General features: G+C 34.5%; 1 protein-coding gene across 2 annotated transcripts in view; it reads left to right on the plus strand.

The window, feature by feature from the left end:
- LOC107555009 (metabotropic glutamate receptor 7-like) overlaps positions 1-19,542 on the plus strand; it is a 256,667-nt gene that overhangs the window by 160,937 nt on the left and 76,188 nt on the right. Inside the window, exons 6-8 of one of the 2 annotated variants that reach the window (XM_016237693.1) lie at positions 2,365-2,481; positions 6,745-6,945; positions 14,313-14,452. In XM_016237693.1, the coding sequence (XP_016093179.1) occupies positions 2,365-2,481; positions 6,745-6,945; positions 14,313-14,452 (458 nt within the window). The remainder of the gene's footprint in view (positions 1-2,364; positions 2,482-6,744; positions 6,946-14,312; positions 14,453-19,542) is intronic. The other variant, XM_016237695.1, reaches the window with a different exon arrangement.

Here is a 19,542-nt window from a genome sequence, read left to right on the forward strand (position 1 = left end):
GAAATAGAGGAATTGCTCTTTGTCGAGAATTTGGGTACCACCGACCGAGAGGTAAGTGGTGGAAAAAGATGAAAAGATTCTCCGCCCAGTCCTCCTCCGGGGGAGGGAGTGGTGTGCTTACCATCTCCTGAAGAGCACATCCTTCCACCTCTGGGTTGCCCGTCTCCGGGCCTCTTGCTCTCTCGCTTGCCACCAGGTTTGGCGGGGGCCTGGACGGGCAGGGTGGCTGCCCTGCGTCCGGCTCCACGGCACAGCTTTGCTGGAGGCCGCAGGAGCGCTGCTCTTGTTTTGGCGGTGGCAGGGGGGCCGCCCTCGGCGACGGCAGCAGCTGCACGGCGGGGCAGAATGTACCTGATGGCCTCAGTCTGCTTTGGTCAGCAGAGAACCGCTGGGCAAGTTCTCCACCGTGTCGCCGACAGGCCGGCCTGGGACACGGGGGCGTTCAAGAATCGTGTCTTGTCCATCTCACGCATAGGGCCACCATAGTGGACATCGCACGACCGAGAGACCGCGCCGTAACCTTCGTCGCTCGTGGCGCAAGGTCCGCCGCGGTGCGGAGTTCTCTGCGAACTTCCGGGTCGTGACCACCCTCGTGCAAGTCCCTCAGTGCCTTGGCCTGTGCCGTAGCGTGTAAGGCGGAGGCAGCTTCTCCACAGGTCGTATAGGCATCGCCCCCTTGCAGGTAACGGAGTCCGGTCCGCAACTCCGAGATGGTCATACCCCCGCAATGGGAGCATGAGCCATCCACGAAAGCCACCTCAGCGTGCTTCATGCCCAGGCACGAGAAGCAGCGATCGTGACCATCACCCAGCGCCAGGTAACGACCGCATCCAGAACGCCCGGGTGATACGTTGTCTATAGCAAAACCCACATCGTCTTTACAAAGACGTAACGTCAAGTTTGCCAAGCAACGTCGTCTTTAAAAAGACGCACCCGAAATTGCTCTTTTAGGGGAAAAAGCTCTTTTAGCGTGCTGAGGCGCGTAGGGGAGATGATCATCTGCAACACAAACAGGGGGTAGTGCAGCCTGATGTGTGCAACCCACTCGACACGGGAAACCACCACCGCTGAAGCGCCGTACCGCCAACACGAGGAGCTCTCCAAGAGCGCGCTGAACTCGTTCAGTCTTCTTCTCTCAGTAGAGTAGTCAGGAGCAGAACGATGTGATCGCTCGGCTCCGAAGCGAAAAGCTGAATATGCGCTGCATCTGCTGCCTACTTATACTCACTCTGTTATCAGCAGCAGCTGGATGCAATAATCGCATGCCAATGTGCATTGGCTCGTTTAGTTTACACTCGAAGTAGATTGGTCCCTCTAAGCGAGATCCTAATTTCGTCGGTCATCCGACGTGACGTCGGGAGTGACCGACTGAAAGGGAACTAATGTTTCCACAATGTTTGAATGCAAGCATTACATCACTTGCTCACCAATGGGGCTTTTCACTTTACAAGACATCAACTGATGGACTGAAGTGGTGTGGATTACTTGTGCATTATTGTGATCTTTTTATCAGCTGTTTGGACTCTCATTCTGACGGCACCCGTTCACTGCAGAGGATCCATTGGTGAGCAAGTGATGAAATGCTACATTTCTCCAAATCTGATGAAGAAACAAACTGATCTTGGTCATAGCCGCGGGAACTAGGGGTACTGCAGCACCCCCTGCTGACACAACTTTAATTTCTTTTCCTACATTTTTAATTTTCCACATTTGCTCATAAAATTACTCTAAAGATGATTTTGTTTTTATATGTTGTCGAATGTGGTTTGTGATTTTTGGATCAGAGAGCTTTTTGCCATTGGATCAGAATGCTGTCATTCACTGCCTGATTCGCAACCATATTGTAGCCTATTGTAGCTGCATGCGATGCAGATTTTTTCAAAAAGGAGGAAGATACATAACTCAACCACAGACCGTCGCTGTTCTATTTATTCTGATAACTTTTGTGTGACTGATCACGCTGTAGCTAGTATGAGTAACAAAATGTTTTCTCTGTGTCCTGTTTTAACTGCAATAATAATAACTGACACTTCAAATCAACATTTAAATGTCAACTTTTATTAAATGTAGTCTTTAATAATGTCTGAAAATATATCTAAATTAATAACTTAGTACAAGTAATGTGCTTTATGTCTTAAGTTCTCACTCTGCAGCAAACCATTTGTATGTATTTATATATAGGACTATTCAGCCATCTAGTGGTTACACCGTGGTGCATAATTTAGAGGTTATTATCTAGAAAAATCCCGTTACAAATAATAAAAAATATTAAAGAAAAAAATATTATTGAACTTAAATCACAAAAGCACAACTATATATTCGTTCTCATTTATCTCTGTCTTAATTTGTATGTTCATCTATAAGTGTTTGGGCTGTTTAACCGTGGCCCCGGCCTGCAACATCAAGCCCCACCCCCCAGCACCCTCCAGCACCCCCAAGATATAATATGTTCCCGTGGCTATGATCTTGGATGGGCTGAGGGTGAGTAAATTTTCAGCAAATTTTAATTTGTGTGTGAACCATTCCTTTAACTTTCATGTAAGCAAAAAAAAGAAAGAAAAGATTTTAAACCATTTTACTCGCTCAGAGAACATTCAGAAATAATGTTTTTATAACTTAATGGGAACATTATAAAAAAGTGATCTTAGAACTTAGAATAAGTTTTGTTAGCGAGGATGGTCCTGAGATAGGTTTTAAAAATATTAACCATTTTAATCTTCACACACTATATTAAAACCTAATTGTACAGATTGAATAGTTCGTTTACATGAACGCTAGGCTATTCGTACAGAGTGAGTGATGTAAATGTAATCCATTTTTCATAAATTTCATCATTGCTTAGCATGCTTTACGCACACAGCCAGATACTTCTAACCACACATACTCTGCACCCTCAGTTTTTTTGCACTAATTAGTTGGTCCACAAGGTGGCAACACTGGGCCATTGTTTCAGTCGAAAAAGAAAATGAGGAAATGGAGCTAGAAGACAATCCTATAAACGCAACAACAACACATGCCCACGTTGATAAGTGGGGTTAAAAGATACTCGCAACTCTAGTTGAAACTATATATATTTTTTAATCGGTCATAACTTCTGGATAGAAATAGCATAGATATTGGACAAGGATGAAGCTTTAGTATGCATGTGTCGATCGACTATGTGTTCACGTACATTATCAAATGGAATATAGTTTGAATGGCTGTGCATTCAACTCTACATTTAAAAATTAGGCTACTGCTTGAGGCGCCACGATGGTGCAGTGCAAGCCAAATGTTTGTCAGTGTTGGCGTGCCAACCTGCTCTGCTGTGCTGCGTAATATCATCTACAGGTGTATGTGTAGGTTATCAGACTCTGCAAACAGTATCATTTCAATGCTGACGAACCTGGCACTAAATATAGTCATTATGTGGAACCATTGGTGTTTTAGCCTGTATGTAAATATGTGATATTGTGGATTCTGTATGTCTTTATTATTTGTCTGCTTATTTGTTTGTGTTTTTGGACTGTGTGTGTCCTTAATAACGTTTTGATTGATTGATTTATTGATTGATTGATATGCATATGCTAGTCTTCACATCAAAACTTTTAGATATAGAATAAAAAAAAAAGCTAATTATTAATGTTAAATGCAGTGGAATTATGAAATGACATGACAAGAAATGTCGACATTTACATGTTCGTGATAGCTTAGAACTTAGGTTCTTTGCTGTTTACATCAGGTCTGTTTTATCCGGTATTAACACCTGGCCTGTTTTTAGCAAAAAGATAATGAATTTGCATTTCAAATAGCATATGGCTGATACAGTTTAGGTGAAACCCACACACGTTGGAAACTGGCACTCCAATTAGCTTAAACATCTGGCAAGATCCATGTTCCACAATAGAGTTTGTTTTTATCACTTAGACAAGAGAATCAAATGGATTAAAACAGACCATTTTTGAAGAAAAATCATGACTGCAGTCAAAAAGACCATATTTTCAGTGATTCAGGACGTTTTAAAATTTGAGCATTTGTTGAAGATCCAAGGTCATATTTGTTGATGTAAAAGCTTTTTCCAGTTTGCTTAAAGTAGTCTTGAATATGGTTTTTGTGGAGTCAAGTATGTTTAAAAATAATTAGATTTAAAGGACTAGATCGCCCTAAAATTAACATTGACTAATCTTCAGGCCATTTGGAGAAGCTTAGCATTACTTAACTTGCTCACCATTGGATCCTCTGCAGTGAATGGGTGCCATCAGAATGAGAGTCCAAACAGCTGATAAAAACATCACAGTAACCCACAAGTAATCCACACCATTCCAGTCCAGCAGTTAATGACTTGTGAAGTGAAAAACTGCATGCTTGTAAGAAACAAACCATCGCTTCTGGATAAAATTTGCGTCTATAATCCATAATAACGCTTTCTCCAGTGAAAAAGTCTGTCCCCTCTTGTCCTCTCACATCAAAATCCATCCACATATTTGTTTAGAACTGTTTTGGTCAATTTTTCCTTGTAAAATGTGCTTGATCTGTGTATATGTCTCTCCTGATTCAGACCAGACAGTGAAGAAAGCAATATTATGGACAGAGGACTCCCATCTGAATTTATACCTAGCTATAATGGTAAACAACTGCTGGTGATACTCACGCTGATAAGGAAAATGTATCGCAATTCACTTCTGGTCGATACGAAGCAGAGATTTATTACAAAAAATCAAGCAATTGTCAGGCAATTTTCTAAAAAAAGCTTCTGAGCAGGGTAATGTTTTCAGTCAGTGGCAATAGATGTAATTGTGAAGTATTGTCCAACAAGATATCTGTCACCGTAATAACAGCTTATTATTTTCTAATGGTTATTGTGACCTTCAGTGTGTCCGAACCTCTGCCAGAATGGGGTTTTTGTCACTGTCTGGGGTCATTGATGTCTATTGATCTGAATCTCTCAAGGCTTTCAGCTGACCCTGACAAGATGACTGTCATAACCTTTCATTTGATGCCATCGGGATGTTGAGAAAGTGTAAAACCTCTTTAACTGGCAAATCCATTTAGGTTTAGGAAACAAGCATGCAATGTCTTTTATAATGGAATCCCAGATTTGGTTTGGTTTCCATTTATACCAAGGATGTCTAGTTAACCATTAGCATCTCAATTTCTGAGATGTAAAGTCAAAGGCAGCAGAAATGAAAAGTAACGTCATACAGGTTGGGACTTTTTTTTTAAGGACGTCTTCAAGATGTCAATCAATCGTCCTGCAAGTAAATAAATATTATCTAAATAATGAGATCCACTCATCACAGATTGAAATCAAGTCCCATATGTCATTTTTTCAGGCTCACCGAAAAGATCTAATGGCACTTTTGGAATGGCTGAAATTTTCCCAAGCTAGTTTTCCTGTTCTGTCAGACACTATTAGAGTCATCCGTTCCTAACTCATAGGAGTAGGGCCATTTATGATTAAGCGGTCTCAAAAATACACATATTTGAGTTAGCCATGGTTGACGGGACAGAAAAGCCTACTAAGCCAGCTGTAGTATGTTTAATGAAAGCAGTTGTAGTGGGAAGACAGACTATAAGAGTGTCCCTGAGGAAGCAGGACTGACATCTAAGGGTGGGTGTCAGATCTGGACGACAGCAGAGCTAATTGGAGAAAAATTGCTAAGAATATTGCATGAACTTCATTGGCGTCCCATGAGATCCTCCGCCGGTGAATTGGGAAATAGTGGGTCTTAATAGAACTGTCACGGCTTTTCCTCACAGTTTAAGGTGAGCCTAATGTCTGACCACTGTCGTTATTAAGACATTTTTAAGTAAAGGTATGCTTAGCCCTCGGTCAGACCCTGAGAAGCTTGATTTTATGTGTGTGGAATAAATTTCCCATCGATACCAAATGAATAAACTTGACTCTAAAATTCCCTACAGATTTGTCACAACAATGACTCTATTAATCTATGTCTGTCAGCGCTGAAGCTAGTCTGTGTGCTAATCTACTCCTAAACGTAGACAAAATTCACTTTTAGAAGAGGTGCGCTTTTAAAAATGACATTTTTTGGGAAAACTCATCTTGTGGTAGACAATTGTTTTGTCCAATCAAATGCAAATGTGAAATTCCCTGCAACTGACTAGCAGTTATCAAACTGCAAACAGCCTTATATCTATTTTAGAAAAAAACCCACAAGTCATTCCTTCCTGTTTCAGTAGAAAATTTCAACACTTAAAGACTTAAACTATAAAACTGTAGCTTTCATGCTACAAGCTAATTGCAAAAAAGTAGTTAGCTATACTACAAGCTGCTCACAAAAGTAGCTTAAATCGCTACAGTGTGGCTGTTACCAAGAGAGCAAATACCAATTTAAGCATTTTTTAACCTTTTAAAATATGTATTTATTTATTTTTACTCCCCAACACTGCCTGTGAGCAATAACTGCAAATAAATCTATTTAAACCGCTAAGTTGAAGATGGCAAAACTGAGACAACATTAGAGACCAAAGTAAGATAAGCACCTAGAATGTCAGGCATTACTCTTCACAGCGTTAAAGATAGCGGCCAAAACATGCCAAGATTTGTCAAATGAAAGATTGTTCCTAAAGTGTGTGCTAGCTTCAAATGTTTGTTTTGTTGCTCTTCCTCACATATTTCTTCAAAAGCTTCCAGAGCTGACTCCATTTCTTTGTGTTTATGTCTCCTATGAGAGCATTTAGGCACACGTTTCGCTTCAAAGTGTTTGCTCTACTTTGCCTTTTTGTTTTGTTTCTTCCTTCCAGGTCAAGAGCGAATAGGAACAGACTCCAAATACGAGCAGGAAGGGAAGGTGCAGTTTGTGATAGACGCGGTGTACGCTATGGCTCATGCCCTGCACAACATGCAGAAGGACCTTTGTCCTGACCAGTCGGGCGTTTGTGGAGAGATGGAGCACGCTGGTGGCAAGAAGCTCCTCAAGTACATCCGATCGGTCAGCTTCAACGGTGAGTCCACCAAAGCTCACGACATCAGATAAATGCCACAATGAGTCAAAGATATCTTACTGATATTAATTTGGTTATATTTTATTTTAAGGTGATGTTATTACACGGTAATTACTCAGTAATAGTAATTAACTACATGCATACTATTAGGTTAGGATTTGGGTTTATTTTAGGATTAGATGCTTGTAATTATGCATAATTTACTGTTAATACTATAGTAAGTGCATGTAATGTATAACTATGTAATGTTAAAGTGACACGATACAGTGTCACGATTACTTCATTCAAAAATACATTAAAAAAATGCAATTCATAGATACAATGGCTTGAATGCATGTCTTCTATGATAACACTACTACTTTTTTGCATGTTTTTAATTTGTGAATTAAAATGTATTTTTATGTTTTTGGCCATGAAAGTAAAAAGAAAAATATTTAATTAAACATTATAAAAAAAATTCTGCAAAATGTCATGTGGTGCAACCAGGGAAAAAAAAAAAACAAGGAAAAACGTGATATCATGGAGAGGACATTTCTAGACCCTTATGTTAAAATATTAATAATTTACCTTTTTATGACAAGGTAAGGTTAGTTCAAGTCATAAAATGCCATGTGGTGCAACTCCCTAAAAATTTAATGATATATGTTATTTATCTATTACTTATTACTTTGAAAAATATATTTAAAAAATATTTATAAAAATAATGATTAAGTAAACTCACATGCTTTCAAAGTGTAATGAAACAAATACTTTGTTTACACCACATTATGTTTTAGACTAATTTATAGTTTATATACTATTATAGCTTTTTAGTAATATCTTGAATTAGTTTTAATTGTTTTACATTTTCATTGTAATTATAGTTTTAATTATTTGAATTGCTTTTGCCATTTTTATTAATTTATTTTTACTATTTTTCAAACATTTTTGTCTATATAGTTTTTATTGATTTTTAAATCAGTTTTAGTTAATAAAAATGTTATTTTATATTTTATTTTATTTGAATTTTATTTAATGTTCATTTTATTTAAAGCAATGGAAATGTTTATTTATGGTTTATTTATCAAAACCATGGGAAACCATAATGAATATATAAATCACATTTCTAAGATCTTGACATGTTTTAAATTAGATAAAAAAAAATTCTCTCTCTGTCTCTTTTATATATACTTTGGGTATTAGCATTTTGTAACTACACTGAAAAAATCTGGTGGTAAAACAATTTTCACTCAAAATTGCTAGTAAATTGCAAATAACAAAGAAATCGCAAGTAACTTTTGAAGTAGAAAAACTGAAATACAATTTTTTTCTCATATATATATATATATACATACAAACCCGATTCCAAAAAAGTTGGGACGCTGTACAAATTGTGAATAAAAACAGAATGCAATGATGTGGAAGTTTCAAATTTCAATATTTTATTCAGAATACAACATAGATGACATATCAAATGTTTAAACTGAGAAAATGTATAATTTTAAGGGAAAAATAAGTTGATTTTAAATTTCATGTCATCAACACATCTCAAAGAATTGGGTTTGTATATATATATATACACAATATTTACAACTTGAAAAACTATTTTTTACAGTGTACTTTGACAGACTTTACAGCCTGGTTTGGACAATACTGAGCAGGTTTCTTCTGTGCCAGTGGACACACACCATGCATTTCTCTTTGAAGCAACCTTTGTTGCTGCTGCTTGCGTGGGACTCCAACTTTCTGAATACTTTATATCTCACATATCCCAAACCTGCCTTTGTGTTGCACCACTGAAAGAGGAAACTCCCAAGAAGAAAGGAAATCTCTCATTAATGCATCTTAATGAAGTGAAACTTTTGTAGTCATGCACCAGAGCACAGCTAGATCAAAGTGCAACTGCACCTTTGATGTCTGTGTCATGATGAGAAAATAGTATTTGAGGTAAATACGTGTTCTAACTAAAGGCCTGGTGAACGATACTCCAAACAGACTCGATAAAATACTAGCTTTTAATTACTAGATTACAAAGACTGCTGGAAAAATGTTAATGAAGAAATCTGCAAGAATTTTATGCCACCAAACAATGTAAATTATTATTATTATTATTATTATTATTATTATTATTTTAAGTTTTGAAGAAAAACACTGAAACATACAATAGTACAAAATGTATTTGTGTTATTATACAAATTGTATTAATTAAATATTCTAGGCACTTTAAGCAATCAATTTCATTTATATTTTGTGCAACTTTGAAGTTTTTTTTTTTAAACTTTGTTTTATGAGCCGCCGTAGTTGTTTGTTTCATAAAGATACATTTTTGTGAAATACCTAATATTAACAAATCACTCTGCACAAAAATGTTAAACAACAACTTATTATTCTGATAATAACAAGCTTTTGATCAAATGTTTTCGCTGAAAAGTCTTTTATGATGAGCATCCGGTTTTATTCTATTCCATAAAAACACAAAAGAACAAGAAAACATCTTGAAATAATATTGCTTCAGCTGTCACTAAATTGTTTTCTGTAGTGTTCTTATAAAGTAAACAGCCACATTTGAATATCATATGCCAGCTTATGGAAATACATCAAAGCTAGTCAATAACAAGAAACGATAAAAACGATGTGATTTGCTGTGCTTTAAGACTGTAATGAAGAAAAACAAGCTATTATTTGTGTTTTATCATGATTGTATATCTAATGTATATATATATATATATATATATATATATATATGTGCATTTAATGCATTTATAATTACTTTTAAATTTATTTAGCCATCTAGATTTCCTTTTAAAAATAAATTACTTAATAAAATAAATATGAATATTTATGTAAATGTAAACATGCACCTAATATATATATACTGTATATATATATATATATATATATATATATATATATATATATACACATATTGGAAATACATCAAAGCTAGTCAATAACAAGAAACGATAAAAACGATGTGATTTGCTGTGCTTTAAGACTGTAATGAAGAAAAACAAGCTATTATTTGTGTTTTATCATGATTGTATATCTAATGTATATATATATATATATATATATGTGCATTTAATGCATTTATAATTACTTTTAAATTTATTTAGCCATCTAGATTTCCTTTTAAAAATAAATTACTTAATAAAATAAATATGAATATTTATGTAAATGTAAACATGCACCTAATATATATATACTGTATATATATATATATATATATATATATATATATATATATATTCACATTTTCACTCAAAATTTCATCTTGATAATGCCATTTATAATTAAACATTTTGTATTAAATTAAAAAAAAGCATTTTGACTTTTGCTTTCCATCTGATATTGTTTACTGTAGCACACTAATAGTTAACTGATAATTATAAGCTAATACTTATAATTTATGAGCACTGCATGCACAATAAGAAAACCTTCCCTCTGGCATGCATATATAATACATATACATATTCAGAATGTAAGTGCACACATGACATACTTTATTTTGAAATGCAATTTTCAACTTTTGACTTGACAGTTGGAACATTTATGTATACATGTTTTGCATAAATACGTTTTAAAACATATACTTTTGAATTTTGAATATTGAATTCATCGATGGATGTTATTGTATGAAGCATAAACAATGTTCTAGTTTTCTGAGTGAAAAAATAGAAATACTGATCTAATTCAAACAATACGTGCTATTAATATAGCCAGTTTAAGCAGTCTGGCATATACAATTTATACAATAGATCTATCATAGTGAATAAAATAGTGTTAACAGTATTAAATTATTGAAACTCATTAAATAGTTTGGAATTATAATTAAGCAGGCTGACACAGTGAATAAATTAGATTACATTAAAGTAGATATTTCTGAAAGTGCATGTCATACAACTAACCTGTTTATCTAGTACTACTCTTATTAATTAAATGGTGCAGTCCTGTTTTTTTGCTGATTATTTATGCATGTTAACTCTTGTGATGAAAGGATGTGTCACATACACAGGGAAAGATGAGAATAAATTTAATAAATAAAAAGAGAGAACATACTGCTTGAAGTTGGGCGACTGACGTTTCTGCCATTTTTTCAAAGGGTTTCCTCCAGCGCGAACATAAAAAAAGATTCAAAGGCTCCTTGCATACTAATAATTAATATACTTAAGAAGGTTCCATCCATATCTAATATCTACAGTGCAATTACTGTATAATATTGAGATTGGAAGTCTCTGAGTAGCATAGAAGTTTAGCGGGTGAAGTCACTGCTGTGATGTGACGTAACTGGGTCATTTTGCTACTGGGTTTTTAAAGACTTGTATGAGGTGAAAAATATGAAAGCCCATTTCCACCACGGAAGGAAGGAAGGAAGGAAGGAAGGAAGGAAGGAAGGAAGGAAGGAAGGAAGGAAGGAGAAAATAAATAAATAGGTAACTGTGACTTTTTATCTCACAATTCTGACTTTTTTCTTGCAATTCTAAATTTATATTGAAAATTTATATCTGTATATAAAAATATTGTCAGACATAAACTCAGAATTTAGAGTTATAAACTTGGAATTCTGAGAGAAAAACAAACAAACAAACTACAATTGTGAGATGTGAACTCAGAATGCTGAGAAAAAAATCAGAATTTCAAGATGTTAACTCGGAATTCTAAGAAGACAAAAAAGGTCAGAATTCTGAGATGTAAATATGGAATTTCAAGAAAAAGTCAGAATTGTGAGATGATAACTCGCAATTCTGAGAAAAAAGTCAGAATTTCAAGATGTACACATGGAATTCTGAGGTAAAAAGTCAGAATTGCAAGATGTAAACTTAATTCTGAGAAAAAAAAGGTCAGAATTGTGAGATGCTAACTCGCAAATCTGAGAAAAAGTTAGAATTGTGAGATGAAAATTTGGAATTCTGAGAAAAAAGTCAGAATTTCAAGATGTAATCTTGGAATGCTGAGAAAAAAGTCAGAATTTCAAGATGTCAGCTCGGAATTCTAAGAAGAGAAAAAAGGTCAGAATTCCGAGATGTAAATTTGGAATTTCAAGAAAAAGTCAGAATTGTGAGATGGTAACTCGCAATTCTGAGAAAAAAGTCAGAATTTCAAGATGTAAACATGGAATTCTGAGAAAAAAGTCAGAATTGCAAGATGTAAACTTGGAATTCTAAGAAAAAAGAAGGTCAGAATTGTGAGATGCTAACTCGCAATTCTGAGAAAAAGTTAGAATTGTGAGAAGAAAACTTGGAATTCTGAGAAAAAAATTTGAATTGTGAGATGAAAACTTGGAATTCTGAGGAAAAAAAGTCAGAATTTTAAGATGTAAACGTGGAATTCTGAGAAAAAAAGGTCAGAATTGTGAGATGCTAACTATGGATTCTGAGAAAAAAAAGTCTGAATTTCAAGATGTAAATTTGGAATTCTGAGGAAAAAGTAAGAATTGTGAGATATAAACTTGTAATTCAGAGGAGATAAAAAAGTAAAGTTATCGGCAGAAGCAGCGCCGATACGGAAGGTTCTTGTTAATTCAGTGTGAAGTGGAAGGCTGTTATTTGTGGTATTCAGCAGGTTTTCCAGGCCCTTATCCACTCTTTAAGTGTTGCTATTGTGTAATTGTTCTTTATCTCTGCGGGTCTCCTGTACTTTTCGGTGTCTTCATTCTCCCCAAAGTCTATTAGAAGAAGAGGACATTTCTTCCTTCTTCCCATGATGCCCTCTTAACAAAACCGGACAAACAAAATGAACCTGAAAAGGCAGCGGGTGACGCCAAAGTGACTGAATAATAAAGGAACTAAAATACACTCAAGCAGGTTTTTATCCACCCGTGTTGCTCAATGCAACAATCTTTAGAATTTTTGCTGAATCTTACCTTAATTACTTTCACTGCCACTTTTTCCTCTCCGTCTTCATGCCTGAGGTAGTTTTAAAAGAGATTACTTGGATTTGGATTACATTGGATTACGAACAATCCAGTATTTTGGTTGTATAAATAAGTTGGAGGATTTTATGGGTCACTGATGTTCAGTTTTATGTTCAGATCTGTAAATTTAAACTTGAATACACAAACACTAATCATTTTTGTGTTAAAATTATTTTATTTTATTAAGTGTCAGGGTGGTTTAACTGATCTATTATGATGAAAATAATAATTAAAATTATTAAATTCTGAAAACTAAACATTATTATTATTATTATTATACTTGTATTATTTAATTATTTATTAATTATGTAATTAATAATTGTTATAATTATTTATTTGTTTTGTTAAAATATTAATATTTGTCATGTGAATAAATATCAACCAGCCATATAAACATAATTATATTCATAAATTAATACATCTTTTTTTTAATAAACACAAATGAATGAATGAATGAATGAATGAATGAATGAATGAAATGGCATTATTATTATTTTATTTATTTTTATTGTATTTATTTATTTTGAAGAGAAGAAATCTTTACATATTATTTTTTCATATTTTGTTTCATTTAGGCTGTCATTCATTCATTCATTCATTCATTCATTCATTCATTCATTCATTCTCATATTCATTCTCATACCTTAAATGTATAATTTATATTATGTATTATTCTAATAAATAATCTGCATTTCACATTTAACTTTCATGCATAGTTTATTTTTATGCTTAGTTGTTTTATTAAGTAATAGTAATATTGCAATTATAATAATATAATATAATATTGTAGTAATATTGTAATAGTAATGTAATAGCAATATTTAAGCACTTAAAATGTATATATACATATATATATATATATATATATATATATATTATAAATTATATTTTGAGAGAATCCTTGTGCATCTGTAAATCTTTTTTTGTTTTTTGTTTTCACTTTTCGATTAGGTTTTTCCATGGCTGAGAGCTCAAAAATAGTAAGAGTGATCATTTTTGACAATAAAACAGGCTGCACTAAAGTAGAGAATCTTACCTTTTAAGGAAATGTTTCTTATATCAAAACAGTGCTACTGATAGCTACCTTACATAGCCCATGGTTCCCAGTATAATAAGTGTGATGAGGACGTCTCTGCAGCCCACAGCGAACGGCTGATGCTTCTGTTGATTGTGTTTTGGCAGACTTGTGATCGTGAGTGCCAAGCCCTGCAGGTAAAGCTCTTCAAACAATCAGTTGGCGATGACTGTCAGGTCTTTTCAGTCTCCGCTGTTGGCCTGAGAGGCATATGTTGTTTGTATTTCTGTCACAACCAAACTAACTTTCGTCTCGGTATGGAGTGGAAATGCAAACAATGGGTTCTTGTTGTCTGCGAGGCATGTCAGGGCTTTTTTTTCTTTATGTATGATTGATACACAGTATTTTCATCTGACAATTTTGAAGGAAGGTTTCTAAGTCTGATTCTTTCTTTCGTAGGGAGCGCGGGGACGTCCGTCACGTTCAATCGGAATGGCGACGCACCCGGACGGTACGATCTTTTCCAGTACCAGATGAATATCAACAACACTCCCGGATATAAAGTTATAGGACAGTGGACAGAAACTCTCCAACTTCACGTGAGTAAATTTGATCTGCAAAAGCGTCGACATGAGAAAATGTGGTTCAGATTCATCCATGAAATGTTTGCAATGTGATTTTGGTGAGATAGTGAGAATGAACTTGCATTTTAGGCGGTTTTACTTTCCCAATTGTGAAAACATCCAATAACACCTGCTGAATGTACCATTTATGTACTCAAGAAAATTCAGTGAAAGACACATTTTATTTTTTCATTGTGTTGGTCTTGTTGTGTTTTTACACACTTATATTTATATTTATTATTCAGTTTCAGAAAAATAAGATAGAATGCGAGGTTTTTTTCTTCCTCATTTTGTTGTATTTATCTAGTTTTGTTTGTAGGCTGTTCATTCATTCATTCATTCGTTTACATTCCATTAATTTAATGTTGTTTATATTATTTATCCTTTTGTTTAAAAAATAGTGAGAAAGTTTCATACAAATATTACATTTTTTTATTCATTCATTCTTTCATTCATTTGCATGCATTGAATTTATCTTTCATATTATTTATTATTCCATTTAAAAAAATCACTTAGACATTTTTACAAAAGTGTGTTCATACTTTTTCATATTTTGTTGCATTTATCTAGTTTTGTTTTAGTCTGTCATGCATTCATTTATTGATTTACATATATATATATATATATATATATAATTTTTTTCACAAATTTTCTTTTTTTCATATTTAGTTTTCATATCTAGTTTACTTTTTATACTTTTTTGTTTTTAATATTAATTCATATGTAATAGTAATATTTAAACACCTAAAAGGTATTATAAATTATTTTATTAATTATCCTGGATTATTTGTATATATTTTTTCTTCCTCCATTTCCCTCATTCCATATCTCTGCATTTTATAATCATTTACTCCACTTACATGTGTCTGGTTTTATTCCCATTATTTTGATTCTGATGGTTCGGGAAGCTCTTTCTACACCCAGCAGTTGGGCACAGCCAAGCATAGCAGTTAAACATAATATAATTTAGTCCAGATAATTGCTAGGGACATTTAAAAGATTCATCTTAATAGTCAGAGCTTCATAAGACCATAACTTCTGATTGAACCATAGTTTATATGTGAAAGTATATGAGAAACCCTTGCTCTGGGCCGTACAGGTTATTATATGTGCAGTAATAATATCAGTGATCTGTTCATGTCTATGGATGCTTGGATTATTGAGCATGCACATGGCAGCAATAAATAAAGTTCAATTCAAATAAAGCGAAATCAAATTCTGTTCATGCACAGTCTGAATATGAAGTCTCACTCTCAGCATTACTGTAAATCCGAACATACACTGTTTGAGTTCAGGAGCTTGTGAGCCCTTGTACATGTTACAAGTCAGTTAACCTGTTAATTGCATCAAAGCAGTTGGTACACGGAATGACTACATTGCATAGCGAGCCGGTGGCAATTGCATGAGCTCTGGCGCTAAACACATACCTTGGCGTTTTTAATATTGTTACATAACTTAGGAGGAAAAAAGAAAGAAACCAAAAAGACAGCTATGCAGATGGTTTGGTGAACAGCAGGATACAGCATGGCTGTTCCGTTCAACAGAAACAACTAGAGAGTGTTTTGTGTGTGTGTCAGTGTATGTGCACGCTATAGAGTTGCTAGTAGTCTAGTTGATGTTGTTGTGTATGATTTATGAATAGGTGAGAGCCTATACACTGGTCAAATTCAGGCCGACTAACCACATTTTTTTCAAATTCTCAGGAGGCGCTTTTCCACTGAATGGTACGGCTCGGTCCGGTTCACTTTTTGGGGGTTTTCCACTGGGTACAGTACCTGGTACTTTTTTTTAGTACCACCTCGGTTGGGGTTCCAAGTGAACCGTACCGTTACCAAAATGTGACGTGTAAACTCTGCTGATCACGTATTGGCCGGAGAGAATCGTCACTACCTGCGTCACTGAACTTGAGACACAAACACAAGAGAACCGCTAGATTTAAATCAGCACAGTCAGCGAAGGATCGAACGCAACTGTTTTGAACGAGCGCACCTTTTATAACAAACAAAAAGTTTTGTTGTCTGTTGCGGAAGTACAGGTGTTCCTCTTGTTGATAGCAGAGGAACGGATCCAGCAAGAGCTTGATGGGGCGACGCGGAATGAAAAAGTTTTTTTTAGGAGTCGTGGTAGTAGAGGCGGCGCAACTATAACGACATGTGAATAATCCCGCCCACTCTAAAGCGGTACTGAACTGCAGTGGAAACGCAAACCGTACTGAGCCGTGCCGAGCCGAGTCGTACCACGCAGTGGAAAAGTGCCATAAGTTAATCGACATGGCTCTGCTTTCGTTTTGAGTTTTATTTTGTTTTATTGTTTTGTTTTTTGTTTTAAGTTTGTTATTTTGTGTTTGGTTGTTTTGTTTTTGTTGCTTTGCTTGTTTTGTTTTTAAGGTTTTTATCCTTTTGTTGTTGTTTTGTTTTATGTTTTGGTTTGGTTTGTGTTGTGTTGTTTTGTTTTTAGTTTGTGTTGCTTTTTTAAGGTTTTGTAAGGTTTGTGTCCTTTTATAGTCACTGACAAATTAGGTTTAATTTATATTTATATATATATATATATATATATATATATATATATATATATATATATATACATATTTAATCATTTATATTTTAATGTATTAATTTATCAATAATAATTTATTTAATAATTTGTCATGTGTATTTCCATGTGAAATTAGGCAAAAACATTTTAATGTACAGTATTAGTCATACTAATAAAATATTACCAATATGATCACCAGTATATTGTACTGGTGTTTTCCCCAAAAATATATATATATATATATACTTTTTTTTTGTATGACCCAACTATTATCAGTCCACATGAGACTGGGTTAAATTAACACTCATAAAGTAATGTATTGCACTGCATTGACCAAGCATTCACATCTACAGTTTGTTCATGCACTTGCATAAAGTATATTTGTGCCCTTAACCATTTGTTTCAAAGTATTTTGAACACTGGTAGTTAGTCTCCTCTATGTAATTAAACTTCTTAGATTAGCAACTTGTTAACTGTCATTGAAAATCATCTGTTATATCAACACACTTCATCCAAGTCATAAGAGGCATTCTAGTTGAGATCAGTGTTAATGACTTCAGGTCACATGATCTTTACACAAGGACTTATTTTATTTTATTTTTGTAGTGATTTACATCAGAATTAAAGATTTTAGTATTGTCATGTCTGCTCTTGCTGTAGATAAAATATCACTTGTTTCACTTTATTCATCATTTGCTTTTCTTATATTGAAATTCCATCACGAGGTTCATTATTAATTATTCTAAAAATGCTAGGAAAGGATTTGATGTCATGTGACATTATCTGAACCCGCCTACAACATCTCATTCACAACAGCTCAGTGTAATTCCCTGACATCTGGTTGTAATTCATCCAAAAGTTTGATCATTCTTTTATTTCCATGAAGGCAAAGAATAATTGTATTTGTTGTGGGAAGTGTGAGTCTCATCATTTGAGCTTAATTGTCAGGCTGTGTTCTCGCTTGGCCTCAATAATGTTGTAAATGGATTTGTCTTGCATTGTGGGAATCCTTTTTATGCTCAGCCTGTGAGAAGCTGTATTATTAGAGGAGAGAAGAAGGGAGAAAGTGAGGGTGAGAATGCTGTCCACTTGTGATTCACATCTTCCAGCCTCCGTTGAGTCACAGATGAGGAATCTGACTGAGTCGTCTCCAAAGATTGCCTACGGCTCCTGCAGCAAATGTCATTTACACCTCAACCCCCGTCCTCGGCCCTTCACAGAGGGGAAATCGAGGAAATGGCGAGATAGTGCCGCAAACCGTCCTACAGGGATTCTTGTCTTTCCTCGTCGACGAATGAAGCATCGCTGCTTCCCGAAGTTCCTTGACAAACTGCTGATCATGCAGGAATTGTGCAGTATATGCAGATTATGTTTAGCAAAACGGCTTGAAATATATTCTACATAAATCAGAACACAATTAGCAATACAACCAGTTGCAAATTTGCAAAATAAACATATTTAGGTCACATTTACATCCGTTTTTTAGGTTTCTTTAGGTTACATGATCAACACACAAGGATTCTACAAATATTAATTTGTTATTATTTTATAATGTGCATTAATACTAAATAGTGTTTTCTATTTTCTTTTATTATTATTATTATTATTATTATTATGATTTTAAACTCCATTCAAGTATTTGAAAGATTTATTTGACACATCGTTGCATTCTGTTACAACAAATTCACAACAAACTTGTACATTTTCTGCTGTTTGTTTGTCATACTTTCTGTCAAATAAAAATTCTGTCTATATATATATATATATATATATATATATGTATATTAATTTGATCAATATTTTTGGTGAAATGAATTACAGTCAAATTAAAAATCAATACTGTATATATATATATTGCGGGCAACAGGGAGGGGCATTAATATGCGGGGCATTGAAATCGCTGTTGAATGGGCGCTCGCTTTTTACTTTCAATTTCGAGATTCGCAATCACATGTACTCTGTGTACTACAGAGCAAATCATTCGCCATCGTCATATCAGTCATCTCTCCTTACTCGGTTTATGTGGAAAGTTAAATTGTATGTACTGTAATCTATCAGGCTACTGCTAGCAAGTGGCTAACCATGTCCCTTTAGTTGCACCGTAGAATAACTTATTCATTTTCCATGCCTTTCCGAATACGGATTCACTATTCGGGCACATCCCTAATTAATACTCAATTCAATTCAATTCAAGTTTATTTGTATAGCGCTTTTTATGATACAAATATACACAAAATTAAGTTTATACAATAGTTAGTAGTAGCTTATCAGTGGTGACTGTCAGTTTATGTACATATGGCAGAAATGTACGGAAAAATAAATTAAAGACGTAATCAAACAGACGATGGACACTATTAGCAGCAATTATTATATGATGCAATCAAACTTATAGCAAAGTTTGGTAGTTCTGTATGTTGTTTCAGGGATGGCATCATCTGAGGTTCTCTGAGGGGTTGGCATCATCTCTTCTCAGGTGTTCTGGATCCAGACTGAAGCTTGTGTAAATCCTACATCCCGTGGCAAAAACAGAG

The sequence above is a fragment of the Sinocyclocheilus grahami genome, unplaced genomic scaffold, assembly GCF_001515645.1.
Source record: "Sinocyclocheilus grahami isolate Dianchi unplaced genomic scaffold, SAMN03320097.WGS_v1.1 scaffold522.1, whole genome shotgun sequence".
NCBI lineage: Eukaryota > Metazoa > Chordata > Actinopteri > Cypriniformes > Cyprinidae > Sinocyclocheilus > Sinocyclocheilus grahami.